The sequence below is a fragment of the Herpailurus yagouaroundi genome, unplaced genomic scaffold (genome assembly GCF_014898765.1).
Source record: "Herpailurus yagouaroundi ecotype Mexico unplaced genomic scaffold, PumYag 29, whole genome shotgun sequence".
NCBI classification, from domain to species: domain Eukaryota; kingdom Metazoa; phylum Chordata; class Mammalia; order Carnivora; family Felidae; genus Herpailurus; species Herpailurus yagouaroundi.
Window position 1 is genome coordinate 95,248,628 of NW_024412377.1, and position 26,636 is coordinate 95,275,263.

General features: G+C 39.3%; 1 protein-coding gene across 5 annotated transcripts in view; it reads right to left on the reverse strand.

Annotated features, from left to right (window-relative positions):
- Window positions 1–26,636, reverse strand: part of RASGRF2 (Ras protein specific guanine nucleotide releasing factor 2) — a 241,544-nt gene that overhangs the window by 93,712 nt on the left and 121,196 nt on the right. For 2 of the 5 annotated variants that reach the window (XM_040449627.1, XM_040449628.1), the window contains exons 12-17: window positions 26,233–26,369; window positions 17,596–17,678; window positions 12,118–12,366; window positions 11,229–11,491; window positions 4,799–4,924; window positions 2,125–2,214 (exon numbers count right to left, since the gene is read on the reverse strand). In XM_040449627.1, coding sequence (XP_040305561.1) covers window positions 2,125–2,214; window positions 4,799–4,924; window positions 11,229–11,491; window positions 12,118–12,366; window positions 17,596–17,678; window positions 26,233–26,369 — 948 coding nt within the window. Of the gene's footprint in view, window positions 1–2,124; window positions 2,215–4,798; window positions 4,925–11,102; window positions 11,492–12,117; window positions 12,367–17,595; window positions 17,679–26,232; window positions 26,370–26,636 lie in introns of all 5 variants that reach the window. The other 3 variants (XM_040449610.1, XM_040449626.1, XM_040449618.1) reach the window with 2 other exon arrangements.

Below are 26,636 nucleotides of genomic sequence, written 5' to 3' on the forward strand. Positions count from 1 at the left end.
ACACTGGCTGTGGTCAGTCACCATCCATCCCTCCTCAGCTGGCTCACTGAAGAGAGTTTTCTTCCTAAAGCTAGTTCAGTTCCAGGGGAGAAGTAAGAAGAAGGGCAGCAGAAACAGCAGCGTTCAAATGGTGAGGAAGACTTTGTTGTTTTGGTCACTTTACACTCTGGCCCACTACGCACAGACAAGTCAAAGTCAGAAAGCCATTCTTGAAAGCTCATTAGAACTTTTGCTGCAACACCAGGTGAAAAAGAAAAACCTTCCCCTACCCAGCCTCCAGCAAATGCGGAAATAGGGTCATTGTAAATTAACACAAAAACTATTTTCCTTCATGAACCATATTTAAATTATGAAACCTATGAGAAGGCTCTTTCCAAAGATAGACTAGCTTGTGATAATGAAAGACAGAAGAGAAGGTCTCAACGAATCACAGTTGATAAGCAATTCTGCTGAGAGCATAATGAAGATTCCTTTATAACTTCACCAAAAAATGTTCATTATTACAGAATGGAGTCAACAACAGAAGTCAACTGGATTGACAAGACATCAGTGCTATTACCATTACAGGCTGTCTCGTGTTATGTTGATGGGACTTTTGGGAGAAAGTTTTGAGAACAGAGCAAAAAACACCCTAATTTTCCATACCACATCAAATGCAGCATGTGTGGCAAAATATTGGAGGCAGAATGTGGTTAATCTGCAAAGATTTCCATTATATATATATAATGTATTATATATATATAATGTATTATATATATATAATGTATTATATTTATAATGTATTATATATATATACATATATACACACACACACACACTTCATGTTCATTATAGAACATCTCTCTCTGTTTTTCAATTTAGAAAGAAGTCACACAGATAGTACCTACTAGTTACTATTGTTGAATACAGGTTCATAGGCTTTAGAAATGGACTCTTTTGGGGTAGGTGAACAATGGCTAATTAACAAAATACACCCTCACTCATGGTTCTACAAAGCATGATGATTAGAACCCACGGGGTTAGTTCAGATGAAGATACAGCAACAAGGCTGTTGAAACCACATAAAGATTTGTTTTAACATAATGTCCTTCTTGCACATGAGAGAAGAAGACAGAGATAATGAATTATAATTTTCATCTATTAAAATACTGTGCCTTCATTTTAAGTACTACTTCATTACCTGGAAAATTAACCAAGAGAATTCAGAAAGCATCGTAAAGCTACTGGAAGTGAATTATGAGTCAGCTAAAGCAATAGCCCCTCCATCTTCCTTCCCTCCACAAGCCTTCCCTCCCACCTTGCATATGCTTTTAGCATTGTGCACAATTAAAAAGGAAACACTTGTGCCTGGTAATTTGGCTAAAAAGGTTAGAGAACTCCAGAAAACAACATGGGAGAAATAACACATCCTTCTGTGATACAGAAGTTCTTTATAGTATCCCCCCACACCACCTGTGTGAGACTCACCTGACAGTGCTTATTTATTTATTTTTCTTTAACTTTTTTTAACGTTTATTTATTTTTGAGACAGAGAGAGACAGAGCGTGAACAGGGGAGGAGCAGAGAGAGAGGGAGACACAGAATCCGAAGCAGGCTCCAGGCTCTGAGCTGTCAGCACAGAGCCCGACGCAGGGCTCAAACCCATGGACCACGAGATCATGACCTGAGCCGAAGTCGGACGCCCAACCGACTGAGCCACCCAGGCGCCCCGACGGTGCTTATTTACAAGATACTCTGTGGGCGAAGGGGAGAGGGAGATTTGAAGCTTCGGCTATGAAATAAGTAAGTCATGAGAATAAAAGGCATAGCATAGGGAATACAGTCAATAATATGGTAGCTACACTTATGGTGAGCACAGCATAACGTATAGATGTTGAATCGCTAGGTTGTACACCTGAAACTAGTATAACATTGTGTGTCAACTACAAACAAGAAAGTTAAAAATAAGTAAATAAACAAATAATAAATACATAAAAGACAGTCTGATGCACTGAGAATGGGAGCTGGGAATCTGCATTCTCGATGAGCTGCCCAGTGTATCACCAACACACTGGCAGCCAAAGACCAGTGATTTAATAATATACATTGCTGTGAGTGTGTACCTGGCTGCTCGCCCCTACTCACCTGGTGGACTCCCGTGTCCTGCAGCCGCTGTGGCAATTGCAAAAGCAGAAGCAGGCGAAACCGAGCAGTGAGAGTTGTCAGCCGTCTGTCCTGATTATTTAAAAGAATGGAAATGGCATGGTGAGGCAGATAGATCATATTCAATAATAAAAATTCTCATTTTCATTCCTGCACTGGATGAAGCCTTGGGCCAAATGCTCTGTACTGTCCTTGTTAATAGGAAAATAACAAGATTTTACGTCGGTAATTCCACTCTAGATATATACCCAAGAGAAGTGAAAACATATCCAAACAAAAACTTATACATGAATATCCCCAGCAGCATTTTCTTAAAAGCCCAAAAGTACAAATACCCAAATGTCCATCAACCATCAAATGGATAAACCAAATGTGCTATATCAATACAAGGGAATATTACCAGGCTACAAAAAGGAATGAAGTTCTGATGCATATTACAACATGAATGGTCCATGAAAACGTTACGCTAAGTGAAAGAAGTCAATCACAAAAAGTCATGTCTTCTATGATTCTATCCATACGAAATGTTTGGAATAGGTAAATCCATAGAGACAGAAAGTAGATTAGTGGTTGCCAGAGGTTAGGGGGAGATGGGAGTGGGGAGAGACTGCTACTGGGTACAGGGTTTCTTTTTGGGGTGATACAAATGCTCTGGGGCGAGACAGTGGTGATGGCCATCCCCATCTTGTGGATAAATAAAAACCACTTTACTGTATACTTTAAAAGGGTGAACTTTGTGGTATGTGAATTATAGCTCAATATAAAAATATTTTTTAAAAATGTCCTACATCATATTACCAATAGAGTTTTCTTCTCAAAACACCTGTAAAGTTAGGATGAATTCTCAAACCAAAGGATGCTCTGAGCACCTGTTTGCAGTCCCTTCCCTCCTTAGATATTTTACACACAGGATCTGATAATGCTCATGCCAACCTCACTGTCCTTCCTCATTCAGGCTTTTAGTGAAAAGAGTTCACTGTGATTCTGACTTGAAGGGTTTTTATTAGTTTGTCCCTAAAGTGATGTACCCATGCTTAAAATAAATAAATAAGAGAAGAAAAGAGCTGCTTAATACAGCCAAGGAGAAAGAACAGCTCTACCCACTCCTTTAGCAGTAGACTTTAAATATTTGTAGAGTAAGGTGGCAAGAGGACAGATGAACAGGCAAAATTTCAGCTACACACTAAGAAAATGTGTGATACTGTCCCTATTTGGATCTTCTATTTTATCACAGATTTCAGCTTCCTTCCTATGGTCCTATGTCTGTGAAATTTAGTCATATCAGAGAAGAAAGAAAAGACAGTTTAATTCAAGATAGGATTTACAAATACTGCTTATATAAATTACAAAACCTTATATACAAAAATAAATATATAAAAAGGGACTACAAAATAGAGCCCTGATAATAGTGACCAGGTGAAGAGCATTTATCTCTTGCCTTGGTAGAATTTTGCTTCCATGGGCTTTGACCCCAAACTCTTCCAGGTTACCATGAACTCAAAAGGGGGTCTGTCCCATGTAGCAATAAAGTTGCCAAGGCCTGGACTGACCAAAGCTCTAAGAGTAGTAAAGAGATTTGGCTAACTCCATAGTAGACCAGGGAAGTCTTGCTTGCCACCTTCATTTACCAGAACCACTCAAATGCCAGGGTAACCCGTGATTGATCAGAAGTCTGAAATCAGTCCACTCCCCAAGGGCTGGTATCCTTCTGGTATCCGAAATGGCCATTTGGAGCATATGCAGAAGTATGAAAGTCAAAAAATGTCTACATTTTACTTGGATTACTTGGGGTGAATCTTGTTCCATAACTAAATTGTTTTCTCTTCCAGCTTGAAATAACTGACTTGAGGAGAAAGAAGGAAGCATTTCAAAAACAACTGTTGTTTTCTTTTATTAGTAAAGAAAAATGTAAGGATTAACATATACTTAATTTGTTTTTAAGTATTTCTAAGGTTTAAAACGTGTGTAAAGTTTGTAACTCTTAATAGGAAAACATTATTTGAATGCATACCCTAATGGCAAGCCACTGCAAAACATTTCAAAAATCAACTATTTTGTGAATTTTTTATTTAAACAATGGAGAGAGAAAAGATTTCTACCTTTTGGTCTGACAGTTTGTCTTCCAATTAGAGGACATTTGGTATGTTCTAAAACAAATTATGGGAGACGCTTTATAATTTTCGTAACTATAGAAAATATACCAGGTTCTACCACGTGAATAATAATGATAATTAGGGTCCCATGCAACTGGACCTTAATAAGGTCCCCCACGCATTGTGGTGCCCCAGGTGAGCCTATTTAATATAGAGTACACTGGGATTTATGACAAGGTATCAGGGCTCTGGGAACATTTTGATAAAACCAGCATGGAGACTCTTCAACTAGCTATCACCTAAGGACAAGCCTCTTGATTCATGTTACTCCAGACACAGTGCAATGCCATAATGGGGTCAAGTCAGTATTAGTTATACTAATGACATATTCTCTAATCATCTATTACTCCACTACTTGACACTGACATTGTTTGCTTCCAATGAATTTTCATAACTGAGACTAAAAAAATATTTTGGGAGTGAAACAGTAAGGCGAAAGAAAAAGTTAGAAGCTAGAAACCATCTTTCACTTTTATATTTCCACACCCCCTTTCTGAGCTCACCTACAGGCTGACGATAGCGGAGGTGCTGAGGAGTTGAGGGTGACCGGCAAGGTGAAAGTTCTGAGCTGTCCGCCACCGGGGAGCTTTCCACTCCTGCTCGGTCCACTGGTGCAGACTCTAGGACAGCTGCTTGAAAATAGCATGAATGTTAACAAGAAGGCCATGAATTCCACACCTCCTTGTCAGGGTTATGCACAGAAACACAAAGGGTTCGTTATGGAGAACAGCCTTTTGGATTAGTCTACATTTTAAAAGGGCTTTAATATGAAATCAAGTCATTCCTCCTGGCAGAGTGCTAATGTCACTAAATCTAAATGCAGTGTCTTCTCTATCCCTGTCTTGCTGACCCTGCTGAACCTGGCTGACCCTACCCAGTCCTTTCCATCCAACACAACAGCGGATGTTAAAAAGACCAGGGGAAGGACACCTGGGAGGCTCAGTGGGTTAAGTGTCTGACTTCAGCTCAGGTCATGATCTCTCAGTTTGTAAGTTCAAGCCCCACTGTTAGTGAAGAGCATGTTTGGGATCCTCTGTCTCCCCCTCTCTCTGCTCTCTCCCTCTCTCTCTCTCTCAAAATAAAATTAAATAAATAAATAAATAAAAGTAAACGTTAAAAAATGGGGGATATCTTGTGGGTTCCCTGCCTTCCAGAAGAGTGGGGGAAGAGGGACTTTTCCAGATTGTGTATCACACTGGGATCAAAATTGGGACTTCATCTAATTCTTTGCTTGGGTTGCCCCCTTAAGCCAACTAAAATTTGAATCTCTACCAATGTGGCTCCCAAGAAGCTCTGGGGACTCCTAAGGATTGAGAGCTGCACTGTCCAATATGTTAGCACTAGCTAAGTGTGTCTGGGTAAATTTAAATCAAAATTAACTGAAGTTACATTACTACTTCAGCTCCTTACTTGCACCAGCCATACTCTAAGTGCTCAGTACCACACGTGGCTGGTGGCTACAGTACTGGACGACATAGATATAGAGCATCTCCGTCCCCCCAGAAAGTTCCATTGGATACCCCCAATCTAAAGCTAGTAGTCAACAGGAGGCAAGTGGAAATTTTTAGAATGAACTGTGGGGAGAGTTAAAGATCATTTGAGCCTTTTCACTGCAGCTAAGATCCTCTGAATAAAAGGTACATCATTCTAGGGTCACATTAGGCTATTACTGATGAGGTTTCTGTATCCCTCCCACTGGCTAATTAACCAGGTAAAACTACAACTTTGTGGATGTTCTTTCATGGAAAAGCACTACAAAAATTTCAAAAATTTCCAGCAACTTCTGTATTTCTGCTTCCTTGGGCTTTTCAGTAACCACTAAGAGCTGTGTCACCTCCACTAACTTCACATCATCCCCCCCCCCCCCCCATCAGCAGGACTGTTCTCAACTCAGCTCCCTCTGCCATTCCATTCAAGATTTCACTCAATAAACCCTTCTAAAATCCCTAACGACTTCTTGCATGTGATTTACTTCTTTGGAAATACGGCCACAGTTCTGTTCTTTTGAAACAGAAAGGGGCCAGGGAAGGGAAATGCTTAGGCTCTTTCCCTGAATGACATAATTACAGTAAAGCTGGCAATGATGCAGGATACAGACAAAAAAATCAGTGCTTAGCTGTGAGTTTTATTATTTTCTAAATAACTCCCTCAAAATTCAGTAATGGAAGGCATCTGTTTTGCAAGAGCAAGCAGAATATCAAATACGTGTCCTTGGTCTGATTCAACCATTCACTCCTCTGAGGCAAATGAAAAAATCATTTAGTCAGCTATACTGAACCCAAAAAACTTCCCAGTGAGAGAGATGGTCAGGCTCCGAATATGCCCTGAAAGAGCAGGAAAGCAAAGAATAACACTGTAAGCAAACAGGCAGCTACAGAGAGAAGAATCCGTGCCAGCAGGGTGGGGGAAAGAAGCATTTCCTTCTGGCATGTTCACTTTCAATCAAGTTCCATGCAAACAGCTTTGCTTTCAAGACGAGTAGGCAGATGTGGGCTCAAAACAAATGCTAAAATTGGGAGCACTTTCAGCCCACAGGCAGGCAATTTTCAAGCTAAGAACACAGAAACAGACACTAGCGATGCGGACTGCTCCGCAAACGTTGACACTAGGTTGCACAGCCGTGACCCAAGTGCACGCTGGTGGGTAAGAATCCCAAACACAGTGAGCAGTCCTGTGACCTTTCCCTCTGCGCCTGCCCCTGCTCTGATTTTTGTTGAGATCCCACCATCAAGCGGAATACAGATGTGAGTTGGGCTAATACATGCACTTTGTAGAAAAAGCGAGGGTAGAATATGGTGGGGACTGCCTGATAGGAAGAAAGGAGGGCACTAAGGGGTAATAAGTGAGCCTGGAACAGATCTGGGGACTGGGTTGGGGGGAAAATAAAGTGCATTATTTTCCCCTCTGAAGTTCATCGTCTTGCTCACTTTGAAGGACAGTTCCTATTTCTCTTCTTTCCCTTCATGTCATTTGAAGTTCTCTTGCCAGGAAATACTGTGAGGTTGGCATTATCATTGCACTGGCAATAAAACGAGACAAAAGTCACTTGCATTTTGCAAGCGGTATACCCCAAAACTGTCTAGCTGATCTAGTGAGAGAGACCTATGGCCTCAGTAGGGACCTAATGGAGGAAGCTGTATTACGGAATGAGGTTGTGTGGAGTTGTATCCTGAAGTGAAAAGCCAAAAATGTATAAACTGTTGGCATGAGATTCTTATTCAAGTTTGCCAACTGTTTTAAGTGTTAACATTATGCAAAGCACATGCAAACATCTTTCAAATTAAAGACAGATCAGTGTCTCCCTTTTCTTTGCCAATTAGAATTTTCAAGACTAGACAGCGGAGTTAACACAGCAGCATTCTTGGCTTCTAAAGACATCGTGTACACACACACACACACACACACACACACACTCACACACACACAAAACACACACACACAGAACGTGTCAGACTGATGCTGAAGTAAAGCATTTTTAAACTTATTTATTTATTTTGAGGGAGGGAGGGGCAGAGAGAGAGGGAGACAGAGAATGTCAAGCAGGCTCCACTATGTGAGCACGGAGCCCGATTTGGGGTTCGATTCCGTAAACAGTGAGAACATGACCTGATCCAAAATCAAGAGTCCCTTAACCAACTGAGCCACCCAGGTGCCTCTGAAGTAAAGCATTTTATCCATGACTTTCTTAGGGCTATTCATGGCCAATATTGCCCACTTACCAATACAAAATAAAAGAAAAATCGAAGTCTATGATTCTTTTGTTTCACCTCTTCAGAAAAATGCCACAGAGCTGCCTGGCCTCCAGTGTTAATTCTGAGCTTTCTACTCACAATGTTTCCTTTATGGGAATGCACAGGATAAACTGTTCTCCAGTCCCAGTAGCAAGAAAAAATGTGCCTGTACACCAGTCTATTCTTAGGTTTCAATATGAATCACGTAATTGATTACTTTCAGAACCAAAACCAGGGCAACTCTAGGAACTGCAGAAGGCCACAGTGTTGTGTTCACTGTTCACCAACCATACCCTTGGCTTCATCCAATTTTCTTCATTGCCTGATTTTCCTACCCATTTTATTTTTAATCCAGCTGTACCATGTTCCTGTTTGAACTACCACCTTAACTACTTACTAGGAACAAGTGGGAACAACATAGGAAGTAAATACATTAAGAGTAATCAGAAGACAGCTACAGAAAGGGAAAAGAAATAAAGATGTAAAGAAGTGGCGTGAAAGGAATGGAGGGCGATCAGTGAGTGATAAGGGGGTGCACAAGTAGCGGATGTGAGCAAGAAACACAGAGGGGAGAGGAGCTGACTTCTCTGGAGGAGAGGCTGGCTGCAGGGCACTTCATCAAGTGCTGTGGGCCCCACGTGATGCAGTCCTGGAACCTCCCCATCACCCAGAGAGCAGCTCTGCACTTAACAATGAGACATTTCTAACTCATGAACCACGTGGATAAACTAACTCCTGAAAAATCTAACTGCAAATCATTTGTTTGGGGGAAATCCAGTGAAAATAGGGGCATTAAGCCCTCAGCTATTTTTCTAATGTGGGAAAGAACCTAATGTTTTTACCACACCATTCTTCATAGACGTCCTCCACTTTCAGCCACTGGTCATAAATGATCATTGCTGCCACATGACAAGCTCTCCAGCTGCCACTAGCTGTGTCAACAATGATCGTACCTCAGTCCAACATCTGTACTGACCAGCCTCTGCAGACTTTGTCAGTGTCCTTCCTCAGGTACTTGATCCAGTTCTTTCTCATTTATCTTGGTCTCCCTGAGTCTAACTTAATCCAGGGGAAAAACTGCTAATTCCTACCAGTAACCACACTTCCATCCTAGACAGTAAGGCAAACAGGTTTTGTATGACACCTGACCATCACTACACACCCTGGGCTTGGGCTCTGAAGACCAGAATAGGGAAGTCGGGGAACAATGTCACAGTCTGTGGGCAACAAGTTAAACTGGAAGGATTAACCACAGCAGGCAGTGGGCAGCTTGACTCAAGACCTCTAGAACAATGGCACGTATTTAGATCAACCTCAGATCCATGAATGTCTGACACTAACATGCTTATTCCTAAAGCTCTCCTCACTCAAAATAACACAAGAATCCAGACTTAGCCCCAAACTTCTCCTCTCCTATTTACCGCAATCCAATAAAGGAAGGAACAGAACTTCCCATATTCTGGAAAACTCCTGTACTTCCCAGGGCACCCTGCCCAGGTCTGTGATAAATTTCCTTCAGTCACACTCTCCACAGAGGTTCCCAAGCACTGGGGCTGGATCAAACCCCAGATGCACTTGTCAGTTTATGCGCTGCCTCATTATTCCTGAGAAGAATCCATCATGATTCTACCAAAGCTTGTTGTTCTAATGACTTTTTAATTATCTTCCTTCTTTCCTCCTCTTTAGTTGCTAACTTGTCAATTTAAAGAATTTCTTGTTTAAGAGGGTGTTACTTTTGATGATGACAACCATCCAGTTAAAATTCCATTAAGTACTTCACTCGGGAAGCTTATTTTTAAATTATCTGAGCTAAGAAGTACTTGGAAGCTTTAAGCTGGTTGAAAAGCAAGGGTTTATGCTTCCATCTGGGTGATCCTCCTTGAAATTTGTGATCTTAGGTTAAATGCCCAATTTTTTTATGTTATCAGTAAAGAAATAAGTTATCATTCAGAAAACAAAAAGCTATTTGCTAATTGGCTATGAAACTTTTTTTTATTTTCATCACAGAAACACTAAAAGCAACAAGGATCACTTCCTCTGACCCCTACATGTACCAAGCTGCAGAAGACAAGGTGACATAACACAGGACTCTTAGTTCACTGAATGTTTTGCTTGGTTCATTCATTTAACAAAAATTTACTACCAGCCAGGCACTGGCCAAGGCACTGAGAGTACAGAGATGAACAAGACAGACAACTCGCTGATCTTATGGAGCTTACATGGAGAAAGACTGTCCAGGCAGAGGGAAAATCATGTGCAAAGTCCCTGAGGCAGAGATGGTTGATGTGTTACTGAGACACAAAAAGAAAATCCATGTGACTATATCCTAGTAGATGAGGGAGCATTATAGGAACAGGGGTTGGAGAGAGAGACGATCCAAGTCTCATAGGATCTGGAGGCCTTGTGAGGGAGAATGTACTTTAATCTAAGTACCATAGAAAATCATTAGAGAATTTAATCAGGAAAACATATCACCTAATTCACTTTAAAAAAAAACACACACACATTTTGGCTGTCATGGACCGTGAACACTGTCTCATATTTTATTTCTCTCCCTATATCCCTATTGTAATATGAAGCACTGCCTTGATAACTAAACCAAAGAAGCCATCTTAATGTTTCCAGGCTGGGTCATCCTTAGCAGGGGAGGCTGGAAGCTGTACAGATATTCAAGGCAGACACTGGAGCAGAAGGCTCTGGAAGGCCCAAGCTCAAAGAACAGAGTGCCCACCATTCACCTCTACACAGAGTATCATGTTAGGCTCTTTATCCAACCAGCCTTAATCAAATTCCATGAAGAATGTTCCAATAACACCATTCAGATAACGTTGTTCTTCCATACACAACTGACTATAATTAGCCTTTTACTGTAGAAGATCTCAGGACAGCTTAAGTTGCTCTCTTTTCCATACAGGCTAGAGTGACTTACAGGAATTTCTCTTCTAACTAGCCATTGTATTCATTCTACTTTCTACAGGGAGGTGGGAGGGCTAAAAAGAAAGGGATCTAGGGTTCTAGAAGGAATGGTGGGGGAGCAGGTGGCCAGCAAACACGGGGTGTGGCAGCTGGATAATACCTCTTTGAATACTTCGTTTTAGCTTGTTACACAGATCCACGCGGGGATTATCTACATGCTCTTCTACAGATCCCGGGCTTTGTTCTGGAGAAGGAAGGCCTCTGCTAAGATCCAACGGTACTTTACCAGTGTGCGGCGGTGGGGATGCAGCAGGGCTGTGGGTGGTGGTAGGGCTGCTGGACGCTGAGCAGGTGGTCAGGTCCAATGCTCCTATCCTTGAGTTCAATGGAGAAGTCAAGGACAGCTTTCTGGCCCTCACTGGGGAGGACGTCCTGGACACAGCCAGTGGTGGTGGGGAAGAGAATTTGCGACACAGGCGTGGGGATTTGCCATCTACCAAATGTTCACCTCTACTGTTCTGGCTGGTAGCAAAAAACAATTCTAATGACCTAAAAATAAGAGCAGAAGCTATTAACAGATTGTAGCCAAGTGAAAACGATTCCCCTGATGTTATTTAAGAACATACTCTCTACATTAAAAGGCCACAACATCATGGCACTTCTGTTGTCTTCATTTAACACTACCTATATACCACACATTTGGCAAAGGAAGACAGACACTTTTTTAGGCCTTGACTAATCCCTTGCTACCAAACTGTGGTCCAAAGATTAGTAGCACTGGTATCTCTGGGGAGCTTGTTAGAAATGCAGAACTCAGGCTCTGCTCTAGACATGCTAACTCACAGCCTGCAGTTTAACAAGACCCCTGGGTGATTCTTATGCATGTTAAAGTTTGAAAAGCACGACTGTTAAAAAAATAAAAATAAAAAAATAGGAAAGCCTAAAACAATGGAGTTAGCTTCCAAGTAATCACAGAGCCGGCAAAGATGACAGGGAATTTAGGGTTCTCAACTTCGTCCCTGGAGAACTCTCTGTGACCTCCACCCACCCCTGCTACAGGTGGGGTGTGTAAGTTCCCAGGCAAGACAATCCTGCTCTGCAGAGCAACTGCTCATCTGCACGGAGATCCAGGGACTAGGGGGCAAACTTTCAGGACAGGCAAATCCTGGGCCTACCTGACGGGGATGGAGGTAAAAGGCCTCTTGTATATGTCGGAAAGTTTCGCCAGCACCACAGCTGCCGTAGTGAAAATACGATAGGTGTGCAGAAAGGTATTGAGGAAATCAATACTAAGAAACCGCAAGTCTGTCAGCCGCTCCAGAAGGCGCTCCACGCTGGCATAGCGGATCTGGGGCACTTTGCAGGAGTTGAGTGTTTTACTAAAGCAAATGTCGGTGTCATCTTTATGAAGACGGGCATCAGACCTACACACAAAGCAGGAACATAAGAACAAAACCAGGACATGGCTTCCTCTCAGCCACTGAGTATTTCTGTATTCGTTAACACACACACATGTATGTGGGCTTTCCGTTGTAGTTGATAAAATACGTTGACATGACTTATTACATAGGCAGGGCTATAAAAACATCAAATATGCCATTATAATTTAGAAAGGTCAGAATTAATTGTGGAGAAGGTAATAATAACTCATTTCACTCTGTGGACTGCTTCTGCAGGGGAAGAAAAATATTTTTTCCTCAACCTTTCTGAGTTCTTGGCTGAACCACTTGTAATAAAAGACAAGTTAGCAAGAGAAAAACAAACAGAAGTTTATTAACATGCATACCTCATGTACACATGGGAGATACCGGGAAAAAATGAGCAACTCCAGAGGTGGCTTAGAATTCAGGTTTAAATACCATCTTAATAGGGAAAAGGTTGGGGGGTGGGGTGGGGGGAGAGATGGTGTAGGCCTCTTAGGGGAGAGTAAATGATTTTTAGGAAAGATGAATGGGCCCTTAGGAGACTAGATGGGAGGTAGGATAGTTGGGGACAGTTCATCTAGGTGTGATATTGACTCCTTGTCTCCTCCCCTATAATAAAAGTCAATCCTCCCTGGTTGATGAAATTCTCAGAGAGGGGATTTATGACAATTGAGTGCCTTTTGGAGGATCTGTCTTTACGCAAATAAGAAGAGGTCAGAGTTCCCTGCATTTGCTATTTTTCAAGTGCCTACAGCTCAGTCAATATGCCCAAGTAGCATGTTTTGGGGTGGTACATTCTGCTTTCACCTTTCTCCCTAGTTCAATCAAGTTTTATTAGAGAAATGAAGGCAAAAGCCCCATATAGGAGGAGCATTGCTTATACCCTTAAATCAGAATATCAGAAGTGTGCTGAAAACTAAGTCATGGGGGACATTCTTCCCATAGACCGATAGAAGGGGGGAGGGAGACACAGATAACACTGCTATATCTGTGGTTATTTTTTTCCTCACTTCTAATTTTGAGCATTTGTGCTTCCCCCCATTTTTCTTAACTAAACTGACCAACAGATTACATTATTAGGTATTTTTCCCTTTAGAACTGGCTTTTTGACCAGTTCTACTGTTTTTCTATATTTTAATGTATTTGTGTCTGTTCTTAATTATTTTCTTCCCACACTTTCTTAACAGCTTATTTTTTCTTTTCTTTTTTTTGTAACTTCTTGAACTGAATGCTTAATTCATTTCATTCTTCCTGGCTTATTAATGCATTTAAGGCTATCCATTTTACGAGTACAGTTTGATCCATAAATTGTGTGAATCATTATGTCTTCATTATTTTGCAATATTTTGCAGTGTTAAAAGTGTCTTCATTAAAAAAAAAAAAAAGTAATGGGAGAAATTCTCCATGAACAGTATCCACCATTGCCCCCTGCAGTGCTCTGCTTTTTATTTTTTTTCTTATTCTATAAAACCTCCCATCTGGCTGTTCTTTAAGCCTACCAGATTTCCTGGATGCCTGAGCAGCCTCTCCAGGTGGATGAACACACCAGGGGGAAGATGCACACAGCAGCCCTCACAATCCTTCGCTGTGCTCAGAGCCCTCAGCCCGTGGTACACATTTGTTAGAAAGGGCAAAAGAAGCCAACAGAGAAGACATGCTTGTAAGAGGACATGCTTGGAAGCAGAGGCTGAATCCAAGTGGGGCTCAAAGAAATGCACCCCTTTGCTAGGACTGCCCAGAGCCCTCGCATTCCCTTCCAGAACTCCTTGTTTCCCACCACTGCCACATCTCAGAAAATCAGTGAATCGGTGAAGTCCTGGATTTCACCACTTGATTAAAGGACATGCTGCAGGGCCAGAAACGTTCAGTGAGGCAAGTGCTTGCTGAGAAACAGTTCGCTTGTTGTGAGTGCCCTTAATTAGCCCCTTCAGCACTTGGAGGGATTTTAAATTATATATTTATTTTCTTTCAAATAAAATGGAATCAATAACTTTCTTAGCTTGCTTTTGGAAATTGCCCACTCCAACGAATGCTGGGTGCATGCAAAAGTACTTCATTTGCAGGCTCGAAAGAGCATTTTAAATGAGCAGCTTACCCCTGCTGAGGAAGTAAGGGTGGTCTGTTTGTTTTAGCCACATAGCTGATCTTGAAAAAACAAAAGTGCTTTTTTTGAGATTCTTGAAAATAGCGTGGTGTTTTTTTTTCCACTTACTATGTGATCCTTTATCAACTTTACTTTTATGGTTCTTAATTTTCTCATTAGTAAAAAGACCTTAGAACTTTACTAAATAAGTCAATCTGTCCAGAATATGGCTGATCAAGGTAATCACTTTCTCCTCCTCCTACCATTTTCCCACTAAAAATCTCTATTTTCTAAGAAAGGTGAGGTCAACTATTATTAAAAGGAAGCAAGCCTTACCCTACCCTACCCTAAATTGTAAAGCACCACTTACAGGGCTATTTTCACTCAATAAATGTCATAATTTTGCATTCTAATACTAGTTTTGAGCTTTGCATCTTTTAACCATAATTACTTTACTCAAAACACTGGAATAAATGGGGCACCTGGCTGGCTCAGTCAGTAGAGCGTTGCAAATCTTGATCTCAGGGTCGTGAGTTAGAGCCTCACGTTGGGAATAGAGCCTACTTAAAAACAGCAACAAAAACACTGGGAGAAAAAAGTATGTTGTGACAATACAAAATTAAAATAAAACTAATTATACCACTGTCCTTCAAAATTATGATTACATTTTCATTTTAAGAAAAGAAAATAAATATTATGAAATTATTTAATTTTCTTTTATTACACTAAACACAATGTTTATTTCCTAAGGGACTCTCAAGAAAGATATAATGCATTACTTAAGCCTCCTGTGATAATAACAACTCCATTTTGGTAAACACTTAAAAATGCAATCTTGAGACACCAAACCCAAATCACCTATTATAATTACTTAGGTTTTAAAAGGAAGTGGGTGCCTGCAAAGTGATGCCATGTCAGTAACAAGACACAATTAAGATAGTTTTTCTTTTAACTCAAAAAAATGTCTTTTTTTTTTCATAGTATGCACTTGGGAGGCACCAGTACAGAATTTAGGGTAGAACAGAGCTCCAGATGGAACTATCAGAAGGAATGGAGATTGCAAAATTATCCTCTTTCCTCTGACTGAGGAGAACCAGGCTCAATGGAAGGAATAAATAGATGAGAAGTAAGGAATAAATAGATGAGACATTACTCTGCCTTGGGAATACATCTAGAATAGTATAGATGGTCATCAAAACATCTGTGATTCTAATAGAAAATCCTTACAGCCCGAGATCCAGGTTTCTGTTCTAGCAGGAGAGCAGTTCCTGCTCATTTAAGTGTCACTCTGTACACCCAAAAGCAGGGAAGTCCTGGTCTGTGCGTGAAGTAGTTACACATATGAGGTTGGACATGGGTGCTAATGGAGTGACTCTGTGGATGCGTCTACCAAGCTCAAACGGACATCACAGGGGACAGAATATGTGTTTGTGCCATAACCAGTCAGGCACAAAACTAAAGTTTGTATCTGTATTCATTTCAAAAGTCAACAAACTGTACGTATAGCACGTGTGAAGTAGCTCTAGGGCTTTAGGAGCTTATGACTTGGCTGCAGTGTCCAACTTACATATTCTCATTCTAAAGCAGGTGGGACTTTCATGGCTGTCTAACCTTCAAGAAAGTACTTTTAAAAATGGATAAAAGGAACATACACTATTTTGTGAAATATTAATATAAGAATCCTGTGGTAGAAAATTAAAATAACTCTAACCCAATGATGTGAATTTAAAAACTAAATCATGGGGTTCCTGGGTGACTCAGTTGGTTGGCCATCCAACTTTGGCTCAGGTCCTGATCTTGGGGTTCATGAGTTTGAACCCCGTATCAGGCTTGCTTCTGTGAACACAGAGAGAGCTTCAGATCCTCTGTCTGCCTCTCTCTCTCTCTCTCTCTCAAAAATGAATAAATATTAAAAGAAGTTATAAAAAATAAAAATTAAGTCACAATTTGGACCTTTTGATTTAATACTTCATCCTTTGTTTCTATCTTAGCATCACACATTTTTAACTAATATGGTTTTAAGAAACTATACTAAATCAAAACCTTATAAAACTGAACGCTTAAAGAATCTTCACCCTAGAGCTTTAAAACGATCCTACCTAAAATGTTTCTAAATTTGACCAGTAATTTAAAATATTATCATTCTTTTATAATTTATATTTTTATGTAGTAACTATGGCATTAGTATAATGTACTCTGCCTTCATCTAATAAAATAATTGGTAAGTTCTAAAAGTTGTACTCTGAGGATGGTACTAATTACACTTATTACCTATTAGAAGAGGAAAATTAATGTTATTTATTGCCTTAGGACAAACGGCTCAGACCTAAAAAAAAACAAACAAACCCACATTAAAAATGCATAGAGCACAAATATTTCCTTAGTTTCATGTAACTTTTGTTGAAAGATATAACAGGAATTTGGACCTCAAACAACCAAAACAATGAGAACAGGGAACAATTTGGTCAGCTTCAAAATACTCCTGAAACAATTTCTGAATTTGGAAACAAAAAAGTATGTAGAGACAAAAAGCATTAATACAGAGAACAATGGCACATAGTCAGTGATATAATTTCTCATTTTAAACTACCATTTCCCTATTGATCACCTTAAATTATAGGATATATTTTGTTAACCAAATAGCATGATGACAGCCCTGGGCAAATCCACATAGAAGGAACAGGCAGATGGTACCATGGAAAGGCCAGTTGATTTATGTCAAGTGTCTTTGGAATCTAAACATATCTCCACAATCAAATCTGAGTAATATGATTCATACCCAGCTGGGAAGATGCCAAAAGGATCTGCCATACTTTGATCCGGCCTCTGACCCTTGGATACATCTGGCTGTCACAACTTTTTATATTGTGCTTGAAAACCTCAATAGGTTTTTTTCCTGAATGAAAGCATATGTAACAGTATAAAAAACATTTTTCTATGCTATGAATCAATAAACTATGAATTTGAAAACCCATTTTGATAGTCGTATTATTTATAATAGCATATCATGAATTATTGCATTACTGTCAAGAAACATATTCACAAAATGTAGCAGAATCCTATGGAAGCAATATTTTTGCAGGGCTTTATGTTCTCTACCAATTTGATCTTGATTAAAATGTAAGGGAAAGGATTATCACACTTACTTAATCATATGTGGCACAGTAACTTTGGAATTCTCTTCAAATACTATAGTCATTAAACCATTACACCGTATATTGTCCACACACTGTGAAATTAAAAAATAAACAATTACAACCCACATGAAAACCTAGGCAGAGCATATATTCTCCAAACTGTTTATAGCCATGAAAACAATTTAGTTTCTTATTTCATCTGTGCGCACACACACGGCAACAGGTAAACACTGTACACTGATGAGCAGATTCAATACCCAGTTACCAGAACTGTGCACTTGGCAAATACCTGAGGATAGAGATAGGGGCTTTTTTTTTCCTGGAATGTATTTCCTAAGGACACTGGCCATGATGTCACATCATCACTATTCTCTGTCAGTAGCTGTACTAGTTGAGAGGTCTGTACCTTCCGACAGTAACAGCCTCTGCGATATTCATTCTCTGCCCGAGGGTGGTCTGGGGCAGGCTGAGTAAAAATAATGGCTTTCTTGGATGAAATTCACCTTCTGTCTTACTAGCAAGCTCTGTGCCTGCTTCTCAGGTGGTTTTTTTGCCAACAAATTCCCCCATTTTACTAGTGTCTCTAGCAGTTTCTATTGGCACCATGTTGATTTGATGAGGATGCGTTGTGTAATTTCTCCCGCTCTGGAATGCATAAAGCCCTGTTTATCTTTTACTCTTTTCTTTCCAGGAGGAAAACTCAGGAAATTTTGTTAATTTCCTCTGTCTTGTTTACTTACGCCTTATCAACTTAAAATTTCCCTTTGCAATTAGAGAAGGGTTAGAGAAGGATTTATTTTGAATTACACATATTCCTTTTGAACAAAATAGAAAATGAAAAAAGATTTAAGCAATTTTTAAAATCAGAAAATATTTCTAGTTACTAGGTTACCATATAGTGATTTATGATTGTAGTTAAATGGCGTGAAGATGTTGATTGGTATTGTGGGGGAGGGGATGGGAAAGAGTGCTGCTGGAGGACAGGGCTCACACACAGACAGGGAGGGGAGAGGTGAGGTAAGTGATCCTTTACCCCACTGGCCTTCTTTTCATTTTTAATATCTCTAAAGCACAGTGAGGCTGCCGCTTGGGTAACCAACACAGGAAACAAGAGGACAGAGATGGTGTTTGATGAAAACTGTGGAAAATGAACAATGTTACTTCAGTTTCCTTTAACATTCTAAGCAAATGGCACAGTTACACAAACAACAGCTTTAGGATGATTTAGGATTATATTTTCCATGTTTAAATTTTTCTGTTTGGTTCTTTGACAGATCAACCTGGTCCGTTTTACATAGTAATCTTTTTCTTTCCTTCCTTCCTTCCTTCCTTCCTTCCTTCCTTCCTTCCTCCCTTTCTTTCTTCCCTTTCTCTTTCTTTCTTTCTTCCTTTCTCTCGTTCTCTCATCCTTCCTTCCTCCCTCCCTCTCTCTCTCTCTCTTTCTTTCTTTCTTTCTTTCTTTCTGGCTTTATTATATTTTAAACATTCTTATTTTACAGTCTTTTCCAAGTTGTCACCAGCAGTGTTAATTCTATCATTCACTGTGCTTCTGACTCTCTCAAAATAGATAATTTACTCACAAGACTTGTGATTTCTGATTTTGAGCACACTGTAATGAGCCCTGAATTGTAGAAGTGTTGCTAACGGAGTGATTTTGTGTATGCTTCTACCAAGAAGTCTTAGGATTTCAAGAGTCTCAAAAACCGCGTTTACATTAATTCCTCAGTTTGGATTTTTCATACCATGTGAATACATTTAAATTTCAAATCTATAGGTTGGAAACACACTCATTTTTTTTCAAAGGAGATTTTTTTAAAACTCAGAACCCAAAACAAAGACAAACTTCATTAATTATTTTTTGGGCTAACAGGAAGAGGTTTTGAGTTCTTATTTCACAGTTGTGATACTCTTCCAAAATCTAGGCTTTAAACAGGGAGCTTAATTCCTTTAAGGGGCCCAAGGCTGCCTCTCATTCCCTTTAGTTAAAACCCCTTGGGCTTGAGACCAATACTCAATCTAAAATCATTCTCAGGCCTCTATGTCTTCAGCTTATAAGCTTTCTACTCTAATTTTAAGTTTCTTTGGTATTTCTGATAACCCGAGATTACCTTTTATTCCTGTAAATATCACCAATGTATTAATTTTTTTCTTTTATACTGATTTTAAAGATTTATTTATTTAAGTAATCTCTCAACCCATGTAGCTTGAACTCACAACCCCAAGTCAAGAGCTGAACACTCTACTGACTGAGCCAGCCAGGCGCCCTTTTATTCTGATTTTATATGTTAAGCACTTCTGTTTTTATATCTAGAGAGGATCTAAATCAGCTCAGTCCTCCACACAGTCAGAATTGGAACCTGAGATGAATATTTTAGATCCAAAAGAGATTTATGTGATAACTTCTGACCATCTCATTATCCAGTGTCATACCTCATTCATAAATCTTTCTGATTTACTGTGTGAGGCATTACAATTATTTTCAATAGAAAAAAAGGAAAATTTCACTTACACTCAAGTTTCAGGAGAACAAAATATACATGTAGTCTGAACTGCAACTCAAAAGACCATGTGATAAAAATCCTCATTTCCTAGAGGGTCCATAGACAGGGTGCAGTGACAACATGAGTGTGAACAAACAGAACTCTCAGGGGCTCTGGGTCCACCAGCTCTATTTCAACGAGAGTATCCTGTCTTTATCTTGCTTGCATTTGGGACGTTCAATAATGCTGCACTGAAGAACGGGTTCTCTTCCATAAAAAGTTAAGACTATAATAGAATTTATAAATATGAGTATGTATATGAATATATTTATATTGGAAGGCATGGTATTATTCATGACCATATAAACCTGTCTTTTAATTGTGCTGGGGAAAAGTGACTTGAGCCCTGGGGAAATGAATATACTTCACTCATTCAAGAAGAATCGTGATAAGCAAGGTGTCACATATCTTTAAGGATGTATCAAATTTATATGAATTACAGTAAACCTTGAAATTAATAGGGCTAATAGAGTAACTTTTATGTTCACAATAGCCCCAGGTAGTTTTGATGCAACTGGTCCCTGGACAATTGTTGAAAATGACTTCTCCAGCAAGGTCTTTTGAGGATCTTGCTTAAGCCAATACCTGCTCAAAGGTCAGTAGTCTACTGTGTCACCATGCTTTTTTCTTCTGAGAAGAAAGGTTAGATTCAATTTTTCTCTTTTAATTCACCTTTTTATGTTGAAGTAAAAAATTCCCTATTGATTCCAGAGAAGCTATTTTAAGGGAGAAAAAGCATGTGAGAGTGCTATGGATTTGTCTACACAAGGTATACATTTTGACACATCTGCCCAAACCAAGCTCAGAGGTGAATTTTAATTCTGCATTTTAGTTAATACCCATAATTATAGACAAATCTGTTTAATATACCATTATGTATGACAGGAAGACAAGCATAAATGAATGCACTATATTGAAATGAATGGTCAAATCCTCAGCCTCAAATTTTTCCCTATAAATAGATGAAAAGGAAAAGAATTATTGGTCAAGACCATTAGCCATTTGTTCATTTTGTTGGAGGTGCCAACAGTTAATTATGGGCTTACTGGTGTAACTAAAGGTGTAATTAATCATTCAAGCAATTGTTACTTCTAAAAATTACAGCTTCAGAGAAAGAGGCCTGGCAAAATCAATAGTCTTAATTTTTGTAAAGAGTTCTTTATGTGAAACTGGGAATGTATCAATACTCAGGAACTACTTTATTATCTTAAATAAGAGCTACATGTGATTAGCGTAACATGGTATAATAGCTTAGCAATGTGGCTTTAAATCAAGTCATGAAAAAATTAAGATCCACCAAAATAAAAAGTGACAAAAATAAAATGACAAAATAATGGGGAACATATTCAAAATTTGAATTGAAAGATGTTTATTTCCCTAGTCTGTAAGGATAGCTCCAATGAATAAATGTCTATTTGGCATAAACAGACAAGAGACAGAAATGGCAGAAAATGTTAATCTCATTGATAAATATAGAAATGTAAATTAAAACCACTAGAGAATCATACCACTTTTCCATTAAATAGGATGATGTGATAAATGTGATAAAACTCAACCTTGGCACAGAACTTAGAAAAAAGTTACACTGGTATCTTGCCAATGATGTAGTGAGATGATGCATTTTGGCAACCTGTCAAGTCATGAATCATGAAATCACGGAAGTGATCAGACCCTTTGTACCAACCTTACCCTCTGTGGGGAAGATATGCCAACAAGGACTTTGATAGGGGAAGAAACTCCCTGTAAAACAATGTTTAGCATGACATCACATATTAATGCTAAAATCTGGGATATATCCATTTATTTAGGAAAAGCTGGAAAAATGGTATGTTAATGTGGTAGTGTGTGTGTGTGTGTGTGTGTGTGTGTGTGTGTGTGTGTGTATGTGTGGCTATTAGAATACATCAATATGAAGAATCTGCAGGAATAAAGATGTAAATGAGGTAAAATGTGAAAATTATGTATATACATACACTGAGAGCCAAACTGTGAAATTATTTCTGTATGACAGGATTCTAGGGGGTTTAGAGATGGAAACCATTAATTTTCAGGGTGGAGCTTTTCCATTTAATTGTGCAAAAGTGATCTGTGGAGTTGTTAACCCAGGGAAGGGTGGGGGGTGCCTGGAATGTAGACTCAGGAATCTGCAAGTTTACAAAAACCCTCAGACAACTCTACTATAGTTATCTGTGGAAATACTTTGATAAACATTAATTTAATGTGCTGAGTGTTGAGAATATTTTTAGTTCCTTTTTATGTCCATATTTTTACATATACATAATAAAATATTAAATAGTACATTTTCAAGCTTTCAGTGGGCTCATCTTATTAATAATGAATCTGTCCAGAGACAATATATTGGGAGACTGACAAATAGCATCAATGTATGTGTAGCACATAATTTCCTCCATAAAATGAAATTGCTTCAAGCAGAGAAGAAAGCCAGTTGAGATGTGCTGCTTGGCAGCAACCTAGGCTCAATCAACAGTGGAGCACTCTGTCCCTACCATCCACCAATCAAACCTTGCATCGGCAAAATCACTAAGTATCTCAGAGCGTTCACCGTTCTACTCAGCCTTTAATAGCAGTTGACACGTGACCACTCCCTCCTTGGTACGCTTTCCTCACTTGACTTCTAGGACACCACACCCTCTTGGCTGTCCTACCACACTAGTGGAACCTTCTCAGTCCTCTTGCTGTTCTCCATGACTCCTCAGTCAGTCCATGGCCTTTTTCTCATTTCTATCGGTACTTACTCTCTGGATGGTCTCAATACTCTCACAGACTTAAATACCACCTAACTGACACAGACTCTCCCACCCAGACCTCTCTCCTAAATGCTGGACTGCTGCTTACTTAACAACTCCCTGCAAATGTCTAACAGCCTTCTGAAACTGAACATATCCAGAGTAAGCTTCTGATAATTCACCACAAAATCTCCCTGTCCCAGAAGATTTTCCCATCCTGTTAATGACAACTCCATTCTTCCCATTGCTCAGGCCAAAAACTCTGAAGACATCCTTAAATCTTCTTTCTGTCTCACACCCCAAATATAAGCCATAATAAAACCCTGTTGGTTTGACCTTAAAAATGAGCCCAGAATCAAAACCTTTATCTCCAACTCCATTCCTACCATTGGTCTGAGCCTTCAAGACTTCTCACCTGGATTATCACAGTAGCCTTCTCATTCAGCTCCCCACTTCCACTCTTGCCCTCTGCTCCCAGTCTATGCAGGTAAAACAGCAGGTAAAGAGATCCTTTTAAAAGTGAAGTCAGATGATGGAATTCTTTCATCAAACCTTTTAAGAGATTTTCATTGGACTCAGATCCAAGCTAAAGCCCTTTCATTGGTTTAGGAGGCCTTCCTTGGTTGGACTTCTGTTACCTCTCTGACTTCCTCTTCTCCTGTTGTCCCTCTCACACAATCCATTTCAACCACACTGACTTCATGCTATTCTTCAAAATATGCAGTGTCCTCCTACTTTAGAGCCTTTGCAGTGGCTCTTCCCCCTGTTTGAAATGACTTCCCCTTTATCATATATTTACAATGGTATTTCCATCACCTGCTACAGTCGTTGTTTAGAAGTCTCCTGCAGCCTGAGGTGACCACCATTTTAAAAGTGTACTGACCCACACCTACCCCCAGTAACGCAATCCTTCCTACTCTGTCCTATCACCTTCTAACATAAAACAGTATGTACTTATTTAGTACATTTATTGTTTATTTTCAATCTTCCTCACACTAGAATGTAAGCTACATAAGGTCAGTGAATTTTTATTGTTGTTGTCTCTTTTGTTCATGACATATCACAGGTGCCTAAGCAGTGCCTGGCATATAGTATCACTGCAAAAATATATTTGCTGAATACATGAAATAACATGTGTTAAAGTCATACAACAACAGGTTCCATTAAACATAGTAATTTCATGAATTATATCATTGTCACTCAAAAAGATATACCTTTCTGTTAGCTTTATTCTCCAATTCACTTAGAGATACCATCTAGTAGGACTTAACATATTAGCCATAGAGACTTGGAAAAATATGAGCAAGTTGTGTACTTCTGCCTCAAGATGTAGTTTAATAGAAAGACTCACTTGGATGCTTATGGCAAAGCATTGTATCCTTTCTTTAAAAAAAAACAATCATAGGATCATCCATGCACCCAAGGGTCTTTCTTTCTTTAGCAATGCCTCACCAGGCATGCTAAGTAAGGTTATTTAGAGCTTTTATCAATTTTGTACCTTAGGAGCCTCAGTTCCATCATAAGGTAGAAGCTAGAAGCAGCTGGAAAAAAACCTTTGCCTCCTCATATTCTCTCCAGTCTTCCTACTCATCTTGGCTTCCCAACACCTATAAAACTGTGTTGCATTAAGCTGTCCACTTTTCCTTTCTTCCCTACTGGCCTGCCTATCTCAATGAGACCAGAGACCATCACCCTATCTCTGATACCTACAAGATACCTGGCAGAAATAGTCATAGAATCAGTGAATGATTCAGAATTTCATTAGGTAAGAGATGCATTACAGAGTCTAAAGTATTAATTCATACGGCACAGAGCTAATGAAAGTATTAATAAACCACAAGGATATAATTATGCAAATATAGAAGAGCCCATGTTTTCATTCCTTGTTTGGCCATAAAAGAAGCACCTTCACTTCAAGCTATTTATTCACCATCAAAGGAGTCCTGGGGATATATAAGTAAAAATCTAGCACTCTTGTAGAGTTTGTTTAGAATGCCAATAAAAGACATGGGTTAGATATGAATTATGACTCAACACAGTTGTGTAACTTTGGACAAATACTTAGCCTTCCAAACCTTAGATTTCTCACCTGTGAAATGGAACTGATATTTCTGTTTACCTTCCGAATACTAGTATAAAGATCAAATTAGATTAAGTCTGTAAAAAGCTCTTTGACATATCAAAATAATTAATTTTTCCTTTCCTTGTCTGTTTTCCCTCAGTTTTCAGTCACTCAGAAAAAATTAAGTAACTGAAGAACTAAGACATAGCTCAAATTTTTACCTAAGTTTTATATACAAACTACTATGAGCTCTTCAGAAAAGGATAAGGTGGGGCGCCTGGGTGGTTCAGTCAGTTAAGTGTCGATCTCTTGACTTCAGCTCAGGTCACGATCTCACAGTTTGTAGGTTCAAGCCCCACATTGGGCTCTGCGCTGGCAGTGCAGAGACTGCTGGGATTCGCTCTCTCCCCGCCTCCCCTGCTCGTGTGCTCTGTCTGTCTCTCTCTCTCTCTCTCTCTCTCTCTCTCCAAATAAATAAATAAACCTCTAAAAAAAAGAAAAATAGAAGGCAATTGAATCTATAGTATATGCTTTTTCCATTTGCCCCAGTCTTCCTTGAGTTAACAACTTAGAAGATAATTACCAAGTCTTCTGTTAATATTATCCTTACATGAACATTTGTCTCCAAATTGGCTAATGGAGTAAACATCATGTGGAGCTTGTATTCAGGAATGTACAAGCCCAATCACGACTAGTTTTGATATATTTCCAATTTCTGAATAAATGCAGGAATCCCTTAACTGGGCATTGTGGATCAAGGAAAAGTAAGCAAATCTGTTTCCTAGTTTTTTCAATATAAAATACAGGAAAGCTCATTTTCATATTTCATACTATAGACAGTTTCTCTTCTTTGATGTGATTCTTTAATTTGTGATTTCTCATCAGAGCCCTTGTTAGCTGTTTTTGCATCTCTCACAATTCTCCTACCTCAGAAACAAATAAGCAAAAGATAAGCTAGTGGAGGTCGCTGGAGAATTTATTACTAACAGGGCAATTTTAACACCATTCAATACACGTGATTACATTCACAGGCTGTACAAGAATGCCTAGGAACTAAAATGCAAGTACCACACTTCAGGTAAATTTTAGCCTTATAAAGAAAGACAAACAAACAACAACAAATGATCCCAGCTAGCAAGATACACAGTGGTGATGGCAGTGTCCACAGCAACTAGATGTATTTTTTTAACAAAAATAAAATAACTAAAAGCCTTCCCCCAAAATTTATGGTGTGAGATAAACACACACATACACAAACAAACAAAATCACAATTTATGGCAAACGCCACTCGCTTACCTGACTTATGTCACTCGTCCAGGCAGCTTTCTCCTGACGTGAAGGTGCCAACAGGACTACAGTGAATGGGGCAGCATCAGGAGGCTCCACTACTATTTTAAAATCTAGATGTCCAAACACTTGTCCAGAACCTTTGGCTTCAACACATGCAAACCAACCAATTAGATGTGAATATAAAAATATGTGTGATAGCTACTTTCACAGACTTCTGGTAATACGATGGATGTCCGTTGAAGTCCAGAATCTTATTTCAGCAACATGGCACTTCTTAGGCAAGGGGAAGCCTTTACTAAGCTCATAAGTAGACAAAAAAGCTGAGGTCAGCAGGTTACTCAGGACTAGGATCTCTGCCTTCTACTCATTTCCTCTTTTCTTTTTTTGAAATTTCCATAATCTACAGAATT